General features: G+C 44.9%; 1 protein-coding gene across 1 annotated transcript in view; it reads right to left on the reverse strand.

Moving 5' to 3' along the window:
- Positions 1-2,234: 2,234 nt before the first annotated feature.
- Positions 2,235-20,821, reverse strand: part of tg (thyroglobulin) — a 28,362-nt gene continuing 9,775 nt past the window's right edge. Inside the window, 40 exon segments of the mRNA XM_084357302.1 lie at positions 2,235-2,437; positions 2,643-2,815; positions 3,674-3,814; positions 4,121-4,225; positions 4,610-4,794; positions 5,077-5,211; positions 5,306-5,479; positions 5,774-5,967; positions 6,044-6,194; positions 6,521-6,608; positions 7,336-7,540; positions 7,620-7,802; positions 7,883-8,017; positions 8,550-8,615; positions 8,715-8,861; positions 9,036-9,115; positions 9,484-9,598; positions 9,698-9,874; positions 9,969-10,106; positions 10,651-10,722; positions 11,000-11,086; positions 11,216-11,386; positions 11,513-11,710; positions 11,847-11,952; positions 13,147-13,256; positions 13,481-13,585; positions 13,685-13,849; positions 13,951-14,094; positions 14,179-14,337; positions 14,744-14,894; positions 15,148-15,275; positions 15,704-15,895; positions 16,066-16,227; positions 16,341-16,452; positions 16,607-16,710; positions 17,118-17,195; positions 17,319-17,423; positions 18,601-18,831; positions 19,450-19,488; positions 20,202-20,586. Of these exon segments, the coding sequence (XP_084213428.1) occupies positions 2,337-2,437; positions 2,643-2,815; positions 3,674-3,814; positions 4,121-4,225; positions 4,610-4,794; positions 5,077-5,211; positions 5,306-5,479; positions 5,774-5,967; positions 6,044-6,194; positions 6,521-6,608; positions 7,336-7,540; positions 7,620-7,802; positions 7,883-8,017; positions 8,550-8,615; positions 8,715-8,861; positions 9,036-9,115; positions 9,484-9,598; positions 9,698-9,874; positions 9,969-10,106; positions 10,651-10,722; positions 11,000-11,086; positions 11,216-11,386; positions 11,513-11,710; positions 11,847-11,952; positions 13,147-13,256; positions 13,481-13,585; positions 13,685-13,849; positions 13,951-14,094; positions 14,179-14,337; positions 14,744-14,894; positions 15,148-15,275; positions 15,704-15,895; positions 16,066-16,227; positions 16,341-16,452; positions 16,607-16,710; positions 17,118-17,195; positions 17,319-17,423; positions 18,601-18,831; positions 19,450-19,488; positions 20,202-20,586 (5,697 nt within the window). The 3' untranslated portion in view covers positions 2,235-2,336.

Raw genomic sequence — 20,821 nt, forward strand, 5'->3', positions numbered from 1 at the left:
CTTGTGACAAAGATCTCAGTGTGAGCGGCTGCTGGAGTCTGTTTCCACCTGGAGAAAGACTCCTTTATACACCTGCCTCACCTGCACACAGGTGGAGGAGGGAGGGGGGAGGGGCGGGCTCACTCCCATCATGCCTCAGGATCCAGCAGGAACAGGGCTCCACTCTGTGGTCAGTTTCTTGATTCAAGCGTTGTGTTCATGAAGAAATAAATTCCAGTCGATCCTCTGAAACATCTGAGCGAGGAGCCGCTGATGTTTGCTGATTTCATCACTGAATAATATTTGTATTGTTTGTTTATTAATGTTAAAATGTCTTTTGTTGGACCGTCAATACAAAGCTCACAGATTCAGTTCACTGATAAAAAACCGACATTAACGGCACAGAAAGCTGCTTTGTTTTTATTATTTTATCACCTAATTCATTTAGAGATTATAAAAAGTTGTTGCTGATTAATGTTCAGTTTATATAAAAATTGTTGCAGCGCCTTTTAGTTTTGTTCTTTTAGTCATGTGCTATTATTGGCTTTGTGTTCTCTGACGTCAAAACGCAAATATGCAAAAGTGGAGCCGCACAAAATAAAATACATTTGTAGGTAAATAAGGTGAAATTCAAAGGGAAATAAGACAAAAATATCTAAAATGAACTAAAAGCGTAGTTAAATAATGTAAATAATTAGAAAAGGAAATTAAAACAAACTTGTGTTGAGTTGTGTTGTATTGAGTTGTGTTGAGTTGTGTTGAGTTGTGTTGTATTGAGTTGTGTTGAGTTGTGTTGAGTTGAGTTGTGTTGTATTGAGTTGTGTTGAGTTGTGTTGTGTTGAGTTGTAATGTGTTGTGTTGAGTTGTGTTGAGTTGTGTTGTGTTGTGTTGAGTTGTGTTGAGTTGTGTTGAGTTGTGTTGTGTTGAGTTGTGTTGTATTGAGTTGTGTTGAGTTGTGTTGTGTTGAGTTGTAATGTGTTGTGTTGAGTTGTGTTGTGTTGAGTTGTAATGTGTTGTGTTGAGTTGTGTTGTATTGAGTTGTGTTGTGTTGAGTTGTGTTGTGTTGAGTTGTAATGTGTTGTGTTGAGTTGTAATGTGTTGTGTTGTTGAGTTGCGTTGTGTTGAGTTGTATTGAGTTGTGTTGAGTTGTGTTGTATTGAGTTGTAATGTGTTGAGTTGTGTTGTATTGAGTTGTGTTGAGTTGTAATGTGTTGTGTCGAGTTGTGTTGAGTTGTGTTGTATTGAGTTGTGTTGTGTTGAGTTGTAATGTGTTGAGTTGTGTTGAGTTGTGCTGTATTGAGTTGTGTTGAGTTGTGTTGTATTGAGTTGTGTTGAGTTGTAATGTGTTGTGTTGTGTTGAGTTGTGTTGTATTGAGTTGTGTTGAGTTGTAATGTGTTGTGTTGAGTTGTGTTGAGTTGTGTTGTATTGAGTTGTGTTGTGTTGAGTTGTGTTGTATTGAGTTGTGTTGAGTTGTATTGAGTTGTATTGAGTTGTGTTGAGTTGTGTTGAGTTGTGTTGTATTGTGTTGTGTTGAGTTGTATTGAGTTGTGTTGAGTTGTATTGAGTTGTATTGAGTTGTGTTGAGTTGTGTTGAGTTGTGTTGTATTGTGTTGTGTTGAGGTGTATTGAGTTGTGTTGAGTTGTATTGAGTTGTGTTGAGTTGTGTTGTATTGAGTTGTGTTGTGTTGAGTTGTGCTGTGTGCGACCTGAGTGTGTGTCAGTCCGTCCACCATTTTGTGCTCAGGTGTTTCTGTAGTAACTTCTGCTGTGTTTAATGCTAATTAGCCAGTTTAGCTTACAGCATGAACATGGCTGCCAGGATAACAATGTAATCAGTGATGGAATGTAACTAACTACATTCAAGTACTGTACTTGAGTATTTGTTACTTTATTCTTCCACTCAACTATTTTATTAGGTGAAAAGTAAAACTGAGCCTGATCATGCATGTTTAATGTAACTACCGCTCTGTAATATTAGATACTTTAAGACTTTTACTCGAGTAGCAGCTCGTGTGTATGACTACCAGCTGATGGGACTGATGCGTTCAGTGTCATGAGAACGAATCAGTGATTTGTACGTTTCATGGATCTGATGTAGTTTTCTTGTGTCCAGTGAATCCTGAGTCTCAGTTTATCTGCTGGACTTGATACAAGTTGGAGGATTTCTCATTCACTTCAACAGTCAGTTTGATCACAGCGGCACCGAGTGGAGGTCGCAGGAAGTGCAGCTGATGTTTGAATGAGCGAGACGACGGAGAGTTTAAATGCTTTTTATTAATGATTCAGCAGCAGATCAAACTGAGTCTGAAGGCAGGAAACTGTGATGTCATGAGGACGGGATGATGATGTCATTAGTTCAGCTGTAGGCATCTTTCTCAGTCTGTGATTGGCTGGATGGTGCAGCCACTGGGAGAACAGGGGTCAAAGCAGGCTGGACAGGCTCCGCCCCCGACTCACCTGAAGAGAAAAAACAGGAATCAGATTATTTAAGTGAAGTAAAGAAGGACAGAAGAAGAAACAGAGCCGAGTCCACTCTACTGGGTTCTACTGGGTTCTGCTGGACAACACTGGACTCTACTGGGTTCTACTGGGTTCTACTGGGTTCTGCTGGACTACACTGGACTCTGCTGGACTCTACTGGGCTCTGCTGGGCTCCTCTCACCTCTCAGTCCGGTTGCCAGTTGGTTCAAGAAGGAGCAGGAGTTCTGACCCAGACCCTGACGATGTCGCAGGGCGGGGCTTAGTTCCAGGTAGGTGGGCGGGGCGTCAGAGGACTGAACCTGCTGCCAGCGGGGAAGAACTGACTCCGCCCACATACGAGATGGGTTCGGGTTCCTGAGAAAAAAGCAGGAAAAATTAACTTAAGTATGGAACGCTTTTCTCATTTATTAATTAATGAAGCTGAGTTATTAATTATTGTTGTCTGACGAGTGTTTGTCTGACGAGTGTTTGTCTGTCGAGTGTCTGTCTGACGAGTGTCTGTCTGTCGAGTGTTTGTCTGACGAGTGTTTGTCTGTCGAGTGTTTGTCTGACGAGTGTTTGTCTGTCGAGTGTCTGTCTGTCGAGTGTTTGTCTGTCGAGTGTCTGTCTGACGAGTGTTTGTCTGACGAGTGTTTGTCTGTCGAGTGTTTGTCTGACGAGTGTCTGTCTGACGAGTGTCTGTCTGTCGAGTGTCTGTCTGTCGAGTGTCTGTCTGTCGAGTGTTTGTCTGTCGAGTGTCTGTCTGTCGAGTGTCTGTCTGACGAGTGTCTGTCTGTCGAGTGTTTGTCTGTCGAGTGTCTGTCTGTCCAGTGTCTGTCTGTCGAGTGTTTGTCTGACGAGTGTTTGTCTGTCGAGTGTCTGTCTGTCGAGTGTCTGTCTGTCCAGTGTTTGTCTGTCGAGTGTTTGTCTGACGAGTGTTTGTCTGACGAGTGTCTGTCTGTCGAGTGTTTGTCTGTCGAGTGTCTGTCTGTCGAGTGTTTGTCTGTCGAGTGTTTGTCTGACGAGTGTCTGTCTGACGAGTGTCTGTCTGACGAGTGTTTGTCTGTCGAGTGTTTGTCTGTCGAGTGTCTGTCTGTCCAGTGTCTGTCTGTCGAGTGTTTGTCTGACGAGTGTTTGTCTGTCGAGTGTTTGTCTGACGAGTGTCTGTCTGACGAGTGTCTGTCTGACGAGTGTTTGTCTGTCGAGTGTTTGTCTGACGAGTGTCTGTCTGACCCGGTCCGGATGAAGCTGGAGACGTAGGTCATCATGGCCAGAGAGAGGCGTCGATCAGGGGAAGTGAAACGCTGAGAGCTCATTGGACGATGAGGAGTCCCAAACATAAACTGGACATCCAGAGGAACAGAGACGTCAGCCCTGCACAGGAAACACTCATCAATATATTGATCAGGGCCGATCAGAACAGTCGTCATGTACTGTTGCTACAGTACAAACACCACAGTGTGGAAATACTTCAACAGTATCATCATCAGAATATATTTTAAGTACTAAAAGTACTCATGACATTAATGTTGCAGCTGTAAATATGGAGCTCTGTTTATTTATTGTTAACATCAATCTGAATCTGTAGAGTAGAAGTGAATACTCAAGTAAAGTACAAACGGCTCATATGTGTACTTGAGTATATGTACTTAGTTACATCCATGTATGAGTAGTCGGTACCTGTCGTGAGCGCTGGAGGCCAGCTGGTGGTACAGGAAGACGTTAGCTTTGCTGTTAGCCCAGTGGCTAGCCATCTGTCGACTGGGACAGATGATGAACAGATCTCTGCAACACACACACACACACACACACACACACACATTATTATTGTGCAGTGTGTGAGATGGTATCGCAGTAGTTTTATTAATAGACTCTAAATTACATCCTTTAAATATAAGAAATGACGATGCGTCACATTTAATAAATTAATGAATAGCTACATTTATTTTTAATATTTTTGATGATTTAATGAAGTCATTTATTTAGTCATTTATTTATTTTTGATCTTGTCGATTTCAGTCCTCCATATCTGAGCCGTCACAGGCCGGAGACCAACCAGTGACATCCAGCTGTGATTGGCTGAGACGCCTGTCAATCAAGGTAAAGTCTTTCATCAGAATCAGTGTCTCATCGTGACACATAAAGAAAGATGTGAGCGTAGTTTCCGACCTGGTGGCGTTGTTGAGCGCTCTGGAGAACAGGTTGTATTCAGCAGCTGACAGACTGTGGTCCAGAGAGTAGAACCAGGCCGCCGCCTGCTTCAGCACGTGACTTCCTGTCGCTCCTCCCAGCAAGCGACTCAGAGCCTTGTAAAATACCTTACCGTCCGCTCGACCCTGCGGAGCCTCAAAGTCCTGAGAAGACAGAAATGTTTTGAACTGAAATTATTTTTCTCACGACTTCCTCGTTTACTTTTATTTCATATTTACTCATTTTCCTCTTTTCCAACATGATGAACAATCGAAGTCACCAGCGTCTCATTTTAGAGACTAAACTACAAATATATCAGCCCAGAAAACAATCAACAGACGAATCGATAATGAAAACAATCGTTTGTTGCGACCTTAATTAAAACTTCATTCATACAGGAACGTGTTTTAGTCTCCACACAGACTGTGTCATGTGTGACCTCTGACCTTTAACCTGCGAGCTCGGTCGATCAGGCCGTCGTGTTCAGATGTTCCCAGCAGCAGGTCGACTCTGTGGAAGGACTGAGAGACGGACTGACGGACCGGAGACCAGGACCGAAACAGACCGCTGATGGCCAGCAGCTGCAACACACACACACACACACACACACACACACACACGTCAGTAAAACTCTCTCTCAGACCTTCATGATGAACTCCTGGTGTTGAACTCTACCTTCGTCTGAGCAGCGTTGAGCGTGTGAACGGGCGTCGCTCTGAGGCAGGCGGCCATCTTGTCATCGTCGACGAGGTCAGAGGTCACACAGCCGAGCTCTTTGGCCAGATCGACCGCCTGCTGTCTGGAGGCGGAGGGAGTCTGAAGCAGTGATGGAGAGAACACAGAACCGCCCTGCAGGAACAACGAGAACAAGTCAACTTCCTGCTGCTAACTGCTATTATAGGTGCTAAATGTTACTACTAGCTCGTGCTACTGTTTACTGCTATCACTGTTGCTAACCTTTAACTACAGCTAACAGATTTATGTCTTCACTGCTGCTGTCAGCATCGTTTCTCCCGTTGCCACCATGTTTTCTGTACGACTACATTCAGCTATCGACAGCAGAGTTTCTCTCTGTGATTATTAAATCATCAGAGCAGCTCAGCGACTGACGGGAGGAGGAAGAAGATGAGGAGGAGTTCTCACCATCAGCATCATCTGCTGGAACAGAGGAGAGGAGGAGGAGGAGAGATGAAGGCTGGTGATGTCAGCACCATGTCGCTCCGCCCCGACTGTCACTCTACTGTTGTCTCCGCCCACAAGAGAGATGTGGGCGTTAACCCAACGAAGCACCGCCTCCTGGTCCGACAGACCGTAGTCACCATGGAGACCAGACGAGCCTGCACACAGTTATGCAGTACTGATTGATTAGATGTGTCTTTATTTATTGATTTATTTCTTAATGTAAGTACTCACCTGTGCTCAGGAATCCCAGCGCCGCCGTTCTGTAGCTGGCTGTTACCACGACGATGTGACCCACAGCAGCGAGGGTGGAGCCATCCAACAGTCCTGGGTTCTGATTGGCTGAAGGGTTGAAGAAGAAAACCAGGACTGGGACACGCCCCATCTGAAACGCGCGCACACACACACACACACACACACACACACACACAGGTCAGCAGAGGTCACAATTGTTTCTTCTCAAGTCTCAAAGTAACTAAAGTTGTCAAATACTTGTACTGAAGTTCGACATTTCTTCCATAATTTATCAGAGTAGAAGTATACAGAAGGAAATACTCAAGTGAAGTACTTATAAATTGTACTTAAACTATGAGCCACAAGATAAAATCTGATAAAATCTGAATAAGTTTTAATTTGAAACATTTGATGACATCAGCAGACTGTCATGGACACTTTCCAACATTTTACTGAAGAAACCATGAAGGAGCTCACCAGAGCAGCCGGAGTGAAGATGTTGAGGTAGAGACAGTCCTCGCTGGAGGCTGCAGACTCAACATCACCGGGCTGGATACAGCTGGGACTGAAGGACGGACAGACAGAGACAGACAGAGACAGAGAGAGAGAGAGAGACAGACAGACAGAGAGAGAGACACAGACAGAGACAGACAGACAGACAGAGAGAGACAGAGAGAGAGACAGACAGACACAGAGAGAGAGACAGACAGAGAGACAGACAGAGAGAGACAGAGAGAGTATTATTACTCAGTCAGTGTTGTAAAAGTAATAGATGGTGTTAAAATATTACTTTGGTAAAAGTGAAAGTCTCCCATATGAAGAGAACTCGAGCACATTAATAACAGATACTTTAAGACTTTGTATCAAAGTATCAGTAAAAGTAACTGATCCATTTATTCACGTGTGTATAAACTGTATACTGTGAGTCAGCTGATTATCAAAGTAACAAGTAACTTAAGTTATCAAATAAATGTAGTGGAAGTATGAAGAAGCAGAAAATGGAAATACTCAATTAAAAGTAAAAGTACCTCAAAATTGCACGAAAGTACAGTAATTGAGTAAATGTACTTAGTTACATTCCATGACTGGATGCAATGTAGTCATTGACTGTATATGATGTACGCTGTGGTGAAGCTGACGACAGTGTTTCCACAGTGTGACCATAAACTCAAGTACTGCAGTAAAAGTACTTTCCTCAGAGTATTTCAGGGGTCATAAAGTCATTAGCAGAAGTTTTATTATAATTTTGATGATTTATCCAACCGGTAGTCATAGTAACGGCAGGTAATTACCGGGGTTTGGTGGCGTCCCAGGTTCCCGTCCAATCAGCTGGCTGAGCTGCTTCAAAGCGGAGTGATCCTATTGGAGGACGGGCGTACGGGACTCCCAGGAACTGAACCACCGTCTTCCTGTCTGAGCCAAGGGCTGTTTCCACGGCAACGCCTTGCAGCGTCCCATGTCCCGGGACAGAGACGGATGTAACCGATGGCAACCGCTCTGAAGAGAAACAAACAGACAGGTGAACACCGCAGGATTCAAACCATTGACCCCCACTGTGATTGGCTGATCAGCTCACCTGTCCTCAGGTACACCTGGGGGGCGGGCTCTCTGATGACCAGTCTGCAGGAGGAGGCGGGGCTGGATGAGCTGGGGGTGGAGCTTAACCCGCAGGCTGTGGTGTCAGGGTAGAGGACGCAGCGAGTGGCGGACTCCGCCTCACTGAGCGACACAGCAACACAAGACTCCGCCTCCTGACAGGCTGAAACAGGAAGTAGAGGAGTGTGAGGGGCCGACACTTCCTGTTCGAACTTCAACACAAACTTCACAAAGAGCGGTTACCGTGGAGACACCAGTCCCTGGTCTTATCACGGTCGGTGGTGATGTCACGGCTCAGATGGATGACATCATACATGGAGACAGAAGGGTCGACGAGGATTGACGAATCAGAAAGGAGCGTCCACTGATCCAGAGACACTGAGACACAAATACTCGAGTATTATCTCAGGTGGACAAGTAGTAGTATTTGTGGTAGTAACAGTACCAGTAGTCATAGAAGTAGCAGTAGTGGTTGTCATTGTAACTGTAGTAGTCACTGAGTCAGCAGCCATCAGTAGTTCTTGTAGTAAAAGCAGTAATATTGTTACTAGTAGTAGCTGTAATGGTGGTAATGTGATACTAGCAGGCATAAAAGTACAAGTAGTAGTTTATTAGTGTTACTTGTAGTAGTAGTTGTTGTATCAGTACTAGTGCTAATACAAGTTCTGGTAGTAGTATTAGTACTGCAGTTGTTGTGTAGTCTCAGTAGTAGTAGTACTGCAGTTGTTGTGTAGTCTCAGTAGTATGAGTAGTAGTAGTACTGCAGTTGTTGTGTAGTCTCAGTAGTATTGGTAGTAGTAGTACTGCAGTTTTTGTGTAGTCTCAGTAGTAGTAGTACTGCAGTTGTTGTGTAGTCTCAGTAGTATTAGTAGTAGTAGTACTGCAGTTGTTGTGTAGTATTAGTACTCACCGTTGCTCGCAGTGGTCGGCAGGCTGAACGGAGGACAGAGAGCCGGAGAAGAACTCCACTGATTCACTGAACACACAAACGGGTCACAGCTGGTTACTTCAACTTCGTGTGTGTGTGTTAGTACACTGTGTATTTGTACAGTATGTATGTACTTGTATGCAATACCAGGTTTCTGGTACCAGCCGAAGGGTTCAGGTGTGGTCTTCACCACAGACGGGCTGCAGTCCTGAGTCCTCCAGGACGTCAGGTCATCTTCACCGCAGGTCTGAACCCCGAGACTGATCAGAGACAGACACACCACGTCTGAACCGCCTGTAACACGCACACGCACACACGCACGCACGCACACGCACACGCACACACACACACACATTATCTTGTTTAGCTCACTGTGTCCTGTAAGACTTCCTGATCATTTAATCAGTGTGGTTCTGTTTGTGTGTCAACAGAACCATCAGGAGACAAACACACGGTTACCATGGTTACCTGCTGATTTGGTGTCTCGGACGAAGCCGATACCACGGCAACAAGGATCCTCATCACAGCGCCGCTCACACTCCCTGAACCTGACCACACACACACACACGGTGAGTTTATGAATATTTCTTACAAACTTTCTGGAGTTTTTATTAATTTCTCGTCTCTGAGAACAAAACAAAGCAGAAACTTTATTCATGTGTTACAGTTGAACTAATAATCACTGTCGACTGTTATGACTCATTCACACACGTCGCTGCAGGATGTGTGGAGCAGTGAAAGAACAATATTCACCTCTGAACTGCAGCCGAGTAGAAGAATTAAACGAAAAGCTTGAATATCATTATAACATTTTACACAAGTTAATGTAGTAATATTCCTCTGCTACATTTTGGAGATACAGAATTTTTATGTGACATCAGGTGTGTGTGTGTGTGTGTGTGTGTGTGTGTGTTACCCCTCAGACAGCGGTGTGTTTTCTCCCAGACTAACTCGGCTGCGTACGGAGTAAGAAACCATCTTCTGGAAGGAAACTCTCTGGTAGAAACTCTTGACTGGTCCGGACAGACTCACTGAGATCAACAGAGCGGTCAGAGGCGTCACACTAACGTTTAATACGTGATGATTGATTAACACGTGCTCATAGTCTGTCAATGAAAATCCCTCCTGACCCTTCTTGCTGTAGGTGTTACTGGGTGTCCTGTCCAGCAGGGGGCGACAGGGTCGTCTCAGAGGTTTGTCGTACGCTCCACAAACTCTGGTGTCGGGAAACAGCGAGCAGCTGAAGAAACCTGCCGAGTCAGCATCTCTGAGGTCAGCGACGGAGCAGAGCGACTCCTCGTCACAGCCTGAAACACACACACACACACACACACTTCAGAACATCTGGGATCACAACACACACCAGTTCACACACTCTCTGTATATCAGTGTGAGACGTACGTGTGAGACACCAGAGCAGTGCCTGCTGGGAGTTGTAGTTCTTCTTGTGGAGCCAGAAGGAGAGAGAGAGGAGTTTCCTCTGAGGATCCACGAGGACGTCGTCTTCAGACAGAGACTCAAACTGCTGCTGCACTGACACTGAACACACGCACACACACACACACACACACACACACACACACATTTATCCGACAGCTTCGGTCACGTTACAGATGAGGACTGTTGTAAATGATGCACATTCTGGGAGTTGCCCCTGTGAAGTCGTTCGGTACAGATACAGGTAGACGGACGTTACCTGTTTAGTTTGAGTAAAGTTTTATTGTTTGAATTTGCTGCTGCTGTGAGCTCAGTCAGTTTTTGACCCGGTCTCTTTGTTACTGTTCTGTAATCAGATCTGACGACTTCAGTTTTAATAAAATGCATCTTGTAACAGTGTTTTTCAAGATTATGTTCATAATCCGTCATTAATCTTTACTGAGACTCTTCACATAAATCTTCATTTCAAACAGTTTTGGAAAAGAAAATGTGCAACACGTCCATATTTAAAGTTGATGAGAGACGTGGAGATGCTGATAACTGGAAGTTTATCTCTTCTGCTGAAAACATGTTTTATCTTATGAAAATCTACTTTAAATTTAAATTTGCTGTCAGAAGCTGAAACCAGTTGAGAGATGATACGAACCGTCCAGAGGAGGACTGAGTTCTGCTGCTGCACAGGAGGAGGAAGTAGAACCACCAGCTGCTGACTCAGCATCTGACAAACAACATCAACAACAACAGTTAGACACAACAAACACTATGAATCATCATCATCTTCACTCTGCTCTCTGGTCCCTGCATGATGCATCTTGCAAGCTGTGCAGTCATTGTCATTCTCCACCTGTCCACCAGGTGTCCTCAGACTTTCCCACCTGTCCCAGTCAGCTGACTCCCACATCCACCTTCTCACCTGTGTCTTATTCTCCAATCAGCCTGTCTGCATTTATACAGACCTGCTGACCATAAAGGATGAATGAGGTGTGTGCAGGTACCTGTGTTCAGGTAGACGGCCTGGAAGCTGATGATGGAGGCCTGGTAGTCCTTCTTGTTCTTGCTTTCAGCTGGCAGAGCAGCATCAGCTGGACAAAACAAACAGATGTGAGACAACATCAACAACAACAACAACAACAACAACAAATCATCAACAGGAAGTAGACGTCGGCTCCTCCCTAACTTTATTTTCACGACTGTCCAGTTTGATTTCTTACTGATGGTGAACTTTTGTCCTCCAAAGTCGAACACGAAGCTCTTTTCCTGCTCGTTGTAGGTTAGCCCCGCCCCACAGATACGATTGGCTGTTCCCTGTCCAGTCACATCCCAGTCCTGGTCACCACACATCAAGACTGACGGAGCTCTCAGCCAACCACAGAGCAGAGAACCTGGAGGAGGAGGAGGAGGGGTGAGATGCAGAGCTCCGCCTCTGACGTCTTAATCAACCTTTCACTGATTCACCTGTTCATCAACTCAATTATTCACGCTCGCTCACTGTCTCCGTGGTAACTGACCTCCGTTCAGGCTGTTCTGGTTGAGGATGAATCCGTCGCAGCAGGTGTCGTGGCTGCAGCCGTCCTGACAGAAACGATGAGCGTCAGAGAGCGACGTCCGTGTGGAGGAGAACACCTGAGTCCTGAACACACCTGAGACCGCCTTCATCATCCTCATCCTCACAAAACTCTGCTGCTGCCGCGAGGAAAACTCCGCCCCTGAAACACACACACATCCACACACCCACACACACACACCTGTTGAACTAAACTGTGATGAGTGTGATTGTGTTTGTCATCTTAGTGTCATCTTAGTGTCTTAATGTCACTCATGTGGTTGCCATAGTTACCGTACCTTTCTTCCTGATGACCAATAGATCTGAAGCTCCACCCCTCACTCTCAGAGAGCAGCTCAGCCAATCAAAGAGCTCAGCCTGAGGATTACCCAGAAACCCACTGGTCTGAAAATAAAGAATCAACAGTTATGATTACAAACAAATTAACAAAGGTGAAGACCCTAACTAATAATTATAATAATATACTCCACTAAATATAAACTCATGGATCATTAATGATACATGAGACCTTTAAGACAAAATTATTGATTATAATTATTATAAAATAACTGCTGAACTCAGCGGTGACGTGTGAGAAGCTGTTCTCATAAACGTTTCTCAACATACAAACATTAATGATTAATTCTTAATATATGTTCATGTTCTGATCAGTTTTCATTATTTCATATAGAAATAATTACACTAATTGTTTCATATGATTAATATCTTTTTTTTTTTTTTACAGATTATCAGTTATCAGTTTGGTGAACTGTTCCAAATACTACACTACCCATGAAGCTCTGTGATTGGCTGTTTGTTAGTGAAATGCACCCTGGGAGTTGTCGTTGATTCTCTCCGTCAGTTCTCTTCCACTTTATTTACGTATCTTTGATTTCATCAATGCAACAACTTTTACTTCTCAGCCGACTGAAAAAACTCAAGTTTTTGTTTTTTTCTTAACACACAAACTGAAAATACTAAAAATCATGAAAACACACGTCTGTAACACACCTGTAACACATCTGTAACACATCTGTTACACACCTGTAACGCACCTGCAACACACCTGTAACACATCTGCAACACGTCTGTAACACACCTGTAACACACCTGTAACGCACCTGCAACACGTCTGTAACACACCTGTAACACACCTGTAACGCACCTGCAACACGTCTGTAACACACCTGTAACGCACCTGCAACACGTCTGTAACACACCTGTAACACATCTGTAACACACGTGTAACACACGTGTAACACATCTGTAACACGCCTGTAACACATCTGTAACACGCCTGTAACGCACCTGTAACACACCTGTAACACATCTGTAACACACCTGTAACACGTCTGTAACACACCTGTAACACACGTGTAACACATCTGTAACACATCTGTAACACACCTGTTTATAATTTCTCTGAGTCAGTTAATTTACTGGGAAGCTGTTTTAGTTGGTGTGGTGTGGTGTGGGGTGGTGTGTGTGTGTGTGTGTGTGTGTGTGTGTGTGGGGTGTTGGGTGTGTGTGTGTGTGTGTGGTATGGTCTGTGGTGTGTGTGTGTGTGTGTGTGTGTGGTGTGGTGTGATGTGTGTGTACCTGCTGCGAGGTGTTGCAGTGTGTGTTCAGTGTGTGCGTGCTGTACAGTTCACACTGAGTCGGTCTGTTGAACAGCGCCACATGGTGGCAGGTCGGCTCTGCTGCACACGCTGAGAGAGAGAGGACACACACACACACACACACACACACACACACACACACACTGTGACCTCACTCTAAATCACATTAATCATCAAATCACTGCAGATTGTTTTCAGATTTTGATCCTATATGTTTACTTCTTGTGTTTTCGTCACACAGACTCTGTGTGAACGTCACAAATCAGCTTCTAATAACTAAAAATAGAAATTAAACTTTTATCTGTGTGTGTTACCTTGGACACAGGCTGTGAGGTCAGAGCTCATCGTTTTCAGGACTTCTGCGTCTTCAGCACCCACGATCACATCTGATCCAGGAACAGCCTGAAACCTGCCGAGAACTGCAACACACACACACACACACACACACACACACACACGTTACAAATCAGTCTAAACTGATAGAAAAGCTGCTCTCTGATTGGCTGCTGAGTCTTCACCTGAGCACTCGTCATCAGTCAGAGGCTTGTCACGGTTGGTCCAGACAAGCTCCGCCCCCTCACTGTTGACACACCTCCACCTGCCGGACAGGAAGTCAGGCTGTGCTGGCAGGAAGTCGCCTTGCTCTGAACAGCGCAGGCCCCGCCTCTGACACCTGGTCACACCTGAAACACAGACAAACCAGAAGCTGTGAGTCGTTCAGTTATTGATGGAGTCGCTGTTGTTTCGGTGCTTTGACTTCAGTGAAGACGTCAAACTGACTCACATTGATTGACAGATGATGCTCCAGCAGGGGAGGAGCCTCTGGGACACTGGTTGCAGAAGTCCCGCCCCTCTTCATCCTGATAGGTTCCCTGAGGACACAGAAGACACTCCCCCTCCCTGGAGAAACTCCCAGCAGGACAAACGACTGTGAAGACAGAGACAGAGACACTGAACCAGTCTGTCATCAGAGTCTACAGGACCGGCACTGAACGTACAGAACCCAACTCACCGCAACCATCACCCTCACTGTCCAGGTGGTAACCACGGGAACATCCAAAGCTGGGTGTTGTCACGGAAACCAGGTCGGGTTCTGATGTAAGCATGGAGCGGATATTTCCCAGAAGTCCCCGAACTCCCCCAAGAAGTCTGGACTCATTCAGAAACAGTCCTGATAAAACAAATCCAGATCAGAACAAAACCCAACAACTGAGCGAACACAAGTTCCTTTTCAGAGTTCATTTAAAAAAATCTCAACTCAACTTTAAAATTTCATATTTATTTAACAAAAGAAGTTTTTTGCTACAGGTGACACGTCATCCAGGTCTGACCTCCAATCAGTCCGACTAATCATTTTAGAGGAATAAAGCAGTGACATCATCTCATAAGTGACTTTAACAATATACAGAAATATATTTATTTTTCTCTGCTAACAGTTTTCTAGCTGTGCCGAACACCTCACAGACTACAGGAGTCTTACATACTGTCCAGTTTTTTGTCAGAAAAACATTTTTTTTGAATGGAGTCTGGTGGGAAGTGTCAGTCAGTGTTGTCTGTCTGAACCTGCCTCTGCTTACCGATGTCGTGCAGGTCGGGCAGGTCGGAGGTCGGGAGGTCAGACAGGTGAGCGGTCAGTGTGACCGTTAACTTCAGCATGTCGTCTCCGACACACTGCAGACGCACCGATGAGTCGTCACACAGCGACACTGAGCGACCTGATGAGGGAAGCTACACACACACACATAAAAACAGCTTCAGTTATTTTAACATTTCTTTCATTTTCATTTTAACCAGTTAAGATTTTATACTGAACCAGTTTGTGAAATGTCAAATTCGAGCTCGAGTTCCAGCAAAGTTTATAGTTTTTGAAGGAACTTTAAAAATACAGCATATCATGTTTCTGTCTGCCGGGCAGGTGATACTGTGGGTCACAGTATTTAGTATCAGGTAGAAGGTAAAGGTGTAGAACAGGTCAGTTCACCTGTGCGGAGCAGAGCCCCCTGCTGGTCATCATGTTGAACAACAGAGACTGTAAACTGCTGATCTGCGAGCAGGACGACGACAACGACCAGAGCTGAGAGGACGACAGCGACTGTAGAGGCTGAGATACTGCGCGCACACACACACACACACACACACACACACACACACACGGTACAGGATTAACCAACATTAGCAGCTTATGAAGCTAAAACTAAAAACTAAAAACATGTTTTCTGATATATTTAGTTTGTTGGTCTTAATTTACTGATTTTTTTTGTTAGCATTGTTTGACGTGAGGCTCTGTCATGACAAGCTAACGCTAGCTTAGTTCATCAATTCATACATTTATGGAGGATTTTCACTTGAAGAGTTTAACTTGTACTCCAGGCTGCACGTTTGTGTGAGTGATTATTGATGTGAAAACAAACAGAAAAGCGAGTGAAGTTAATGAAACTTGATTAAAGTAACATTAACTTCACACGTCAGATCATTTGCTGTTGGACTTTGAGGACCTGCCTGTGATGGAGGATTTATAACAGTATGTGATCTCTTACTCTGACAGGCTCCACTCAGCAGTCTGCTGTCTCCGACCCATCGCAGACTCTCAGTCTCGCACAGGAAGCTCCTGACAGGAAGTGAGTTCTGGTAACCATGGTGACAGATGAGATCGCAGCTCTGACGACCATCAGCTGCAGGGCGGCACACCAGTGCACCATGGGTAACGGCGGAGTCGGGACAGAGAGGACCTGGAGAGGAGAACAACCAATCAGCAGCTGATGAGCGTCTCACTGCAGTTCCTCTAATGACCACTAGATGCTGCTGTGGTCACGCTCACAAACTGCTTCCTGTCAGACGGTTTTCAAATAAATCAATTAATCAGGCACTGAAGCTCACAGAGGAGGACGCTGTCACTCACGGTCACATGATGGTGTCTGTCCTGTCTGTGGAGGTGTTCGGGTCCCGCCCACTTCCTGCCCGTCCTCAGAGACGCACCAACAGGAAGTGACATCACACTGCAGTGGGAGGAAGGAGCCGTCGGGGCGACACTGGGAACCCTGCAGCTCACACCAGCTGGGACCTGAACGCATCACACACAGTTTAACAGTTTACGGACTGAAGTGTGACAGTGAACACATCACCAACAGCAGTGTGTGTGTGTGTGTGTGTGTGTGTGTGTGTGTGTGTGTGTACATGTCAGCTGTCCTGCAGGGCTCGGTGTCGCCGTCTGTATCGTCTCTCCAGTCAGAGGGTTCACACACCAGCCTGCAGCGCCTCCTGTCTGCAGCACCGAGAAACGACCGTCCTGAAAAACAAGTACACACAAACGCTTTGTGTACAAAATGAATATAAGCAGATAAAAAGAAACAGTCGACCTGTGTTTCCTACAATCAATCAATCAATCAATCAATCAATAAAAGTAAATAATAAATAGTCAGACAACGTGTTTGTGTTCCCACCTCCTCACACTTCGGATTGTAAGGTGAAGCGGTGGTGAGGTCAGATCCTTTCATCCAACCAGAGAGCAGCGAGTGAGCCTGAGCTCTCTGACAGCGAGTCAGACCTGCAGGGAACACACACACGCAAACACACACACACACACACACACACACACACACACACGCACACACTCAATTTATGAAAGAAGAAACATTTTATTGATCTAAACATGTCACATTTTACAAACACACTAACCAGTAACCAGTATAGGCGACTTCTTTGTCCCCAGACTCCCTTAACAAATGTGTCAGTTTAGTGAGTTGTTGAGTTGGAGACACTTTATAAACTGTGTGAAACTCTGTCTCTGACTGATTCTGACTTATTTGTTCCTTCTTGTAAATTCAGCAAATGTTCTACATGAACTTCTTTCTGTCTTTGAGGAGAAAGTGTCCCAGTGTGTGTGTGTGTGTGTGTTGTCTGTTTGTCCCAGTGTGTGTGTGTGCGTTGCATTGTGTCTGTGTGTTGTCTCACATTTGGGCAGCTGGAGTGAGCGGCTGGTCAGTGAGTCAGGGATGAACTCTCCGTCTTCATCAACACACCAACACTGACCTGACACACACACACAGACTGATGAAGACTCGTCACTTCAGAAAACACACCAATCAACAATTTATATAAAACGTGTGTGAGTGTGTGTGTGTGTGTGTGTGTGTGTGTGTGTGTGTGTGAGACCTGTGCTGTGGTAACACTGTGTGTGCAGCCAGTGTCCGTCAGCGTCACACTGTGGAGTGAACGGCTCGTATGAACGACGCTGAGGAGGCAGAAACATCTGGACAGCTGAAAAACAACATCACACTTCCTGTCAGTGTGACATCACAAACAGGAAACACTGACGTCTGATGCTGACGAAGACGGATCATTATTCATCAGGAGCGCTGCAGTGATTAATGGACTAACTCCACTGGTGGCACGCTGGCTCCCTCTAGTGGTTCCAGGAGGAAGCTCAGACATGATGATAGATTTTAAAAAATAAAGTTAAATTAAAAACATAACAGCATCAAAATACTGCAGAATTTTGAGCCAAAACATTTTAAATGTAATTTAAAATAACTTCTGTCTTTCCTGTAATATTTAGTTTCAGCCTGGCTGATTAATTACGAGCTAAACTTGAACTTTGATGATGCCAAGCGGAGGTAAAAGTCAAGTTTTAAAAACAGGACAAACGTGACCAAACAGGATCGATCAGGCGGAGAAGTGCGGAGCAGGAGGAGAAAATCTCCAGCAGCTTTTTTGAAACTGAAGTTGACGACTGAACATCAGTGAACAGAACCTGAATAGTCGGCCCACGTTACTGTACTTTGACGTCGGTCATCATGGTGGAAACTCTGGACTACCTGATTAGATGTCAACTGTTAAAATAATCAGCACCTACTCTGAGGATCGATTCATCGGTTTGGCAGTTTTATAAAAGTCTCCATTCTCTGATGTCGACTTGTTAATGTGAATATTTTCTGGTTTCTTTCCTGCGACTGTAAACTGAAGGACAAAAACACTGAGCTACATTTTTCAACATTTTCTGATTTTGTAGACGAAACAACTAATTAATTAATCGAGAAAATAATCGACAGATTAATCAACAATTAGAATAATTGTCTGTTGCAGCCATAAAGCTCTCAGATCTCAGAGGTTTCTTGAACGCACCAACAGACAAAGTGTTAAAGAAGTCCCCGAACGCAACTTCACCAACATGCAACATAACAACACACATCGTTAAACTGATGTTTTTCTGTGTATGTAAAATTATTCCTTCAGCTGCGACAATATGAGCTCTTCATAAATTATTGTTAGACAATCGTCTCTGTGCTGATTTTTGTAGAAATGAAGTAAAACAGTAAAATAAATCAGTCTGGAAACTGATGGAACATAAAGAAACAAAACGTGAAGCCAATGAACTGAATCATGTGGAAATTTACCTCCACGACTTTAAAAACAGAATCTACAGACTGTGACTCACTGGAGAAAGCAGCCAATCGCAGAGCAGCTTTGGAGCGGCTCAGCAGCCTATCAGAGATCTGCAGCGCCTCCTCTGATTGGCTGATCTGGAGCTCCTCCGGGGTGAGACGCAGACCTTCGGCCAATAGGAATCCATATCCCAGAGGAAGGTGGGAGGAGTTAGAGAGAGTGATGACGCTCTTCACTTCCTGTCTGAGCTTGGTGACCTCAGCCAACGCCGCCGAGCAGCGACCTGTAAGTTAGCATCTGGTTAGTGTGGCTAACAGGTTAGCACACAGTGCTGATAAGTGCTGATTAAAGAGGAACGTGCAGCTCAAATATTTTGTTGTTTTTATTCTTTATTGGTTTATTTTACAGCTCGACACGTCGTCAGTTCATTAGAAGTCAGCCTCAAATCTACAGGTGAAAACCGTTCCGCTGCTTCCTGGTTGTTTGTTCCTGTGTCATATTTCACTTCATCTTCATTATACATTTAATTATTACTAGAAGTCTAAACTTTCACAGCCACAAAGCTTAAATATCAAAATAAGTAAAACACCTCTTTCTCATATTTTTGAAAGAAAGCTCATTGAAATAAAAGCTGTTGAGATCCTCAGTGTTTGAAATATAAATCACATCTTTCTTCTTATTAAACATTCGATTACAAACGTACAAATAACTGAAACTTCTGTGGCTCAGCTGCATCATCGCGCTCTGATTTAATGATTTATTCAGCAAAGACAACAGAAAGGAAGGAATCACAATAATCTGTGAAACATACAAACTTGTTAGAGACGTCGAGGCAGCAGACAAAGTATCTAACTACATCTGTGTGTTTCTGAGTGGACGTGGAAGAAATTAAACATCTGACCTGCAGAGGACTGACGCTGCTGAGGGGTTCCCCCTGGACCTGAAACACAACAGACACACAACATCAGCACTGCAGCACAACAGACACACAACAGACACACAACATCAGCACTGCAGCACAACAGACACACAACATCAGCACTGCAGCACAACAGACACACAACATCAGCACTGCAGCACAACAGACACACAACAGACACACAACATCAGCACTGCAGCACAACAGACACACAACAGACACACACAACATCAGCACTGCAGCACAACAGACACACACAACATCAGCACTGCAGCACAACAGACACACAACAGACACACAACATCAGCACTGCAGCACAACACACACACAACAGACACAACGTATTTTCTTCCCATTTCGTTGTTAAGCTCGGCTCGGCCTTGTGCGTCTGTTTATGACTTCACGATCGTCTTTTCTCTCGTTATTGATCGTTGATAGTAATTTCGTACACTTTGTTTAAATCTATGTGACAGACTCTCTCCACCTCCCTACACTTGTAATTTATTTGACAAAACACACTAAAACAAAGTTAAAGTCAGATTTAATTTCTAGCATTTCTCCAGTTTTTCAAATGTCTATAGATTATTACAGTCGTATCTTTGTTGTTTGGTGATAATCAGGAGTGTAAATGTGACATTGTGACATCATGACGGCTGGACTGGACTTAGTTCGGCTCTTCCTCCCTGCAGCTCTGAGGCAGTTTCTTAAATCTGTCTGTTTGTGTGACATCTTACAGGTGACGGCGCCCCCTGCTGACCCAGCAGTCACTGTTTTCCCCTCGCTGTCCACACAGAAGCAGCGTGCTCCGACACACTGCAGCGGCAGGAAGTCTCCGTCCTCAGAGCATGCTGGGATGTGGATTTCAGCGCCGGCCGCCATGTTTCCTTTCACTTTCAGAGCCATCGCTCGCCGCCTCTCACAGCGGGACGGACATTGAGGCCGACGACCGGCGGTACGAGACCCCGACACCTCCTGACCTCGAGGATCGACACACCAGCACTCTTCGCCCCGACACTGAACCTCCTGGAAACCACCGCTGGGCGTGCAGCTCGGGACAAAGATGGCTGCTGCGTCGTCCTCCTGGTCTCTGGAGCAGGATCGCAGCAGAGGAGTCAAAACCTGGAAAACAACAGCACAGTACGTCATTTCTGCCACTAGGCTTTATATCATCAGGAGATGGTGGCTGAGCCTGACTTTATATCATCAGGAGGAGATGATGACTGAGCCTGACTTTATATCATCAGGAGGAGATGATGGCTGAGCCTGACTTCATATCATCAGGAGGAGACGATGGCTGAGCCTGACTTTATATCATCAGGAGGAGACGATGACTGAGCCTGACTTTATATCATCA

This window comes from Pagrus pagrus (assembly GCF_965226575.1).
Source record: "Pagrus pagrus genome assembly, chromosome: 7".
Lineage (NCBI taxonomy): Eukaryota > Metazoa > Chordata > Actinopteri > Spariformes > Sparidae > Pagrus > Pagrus pagrus.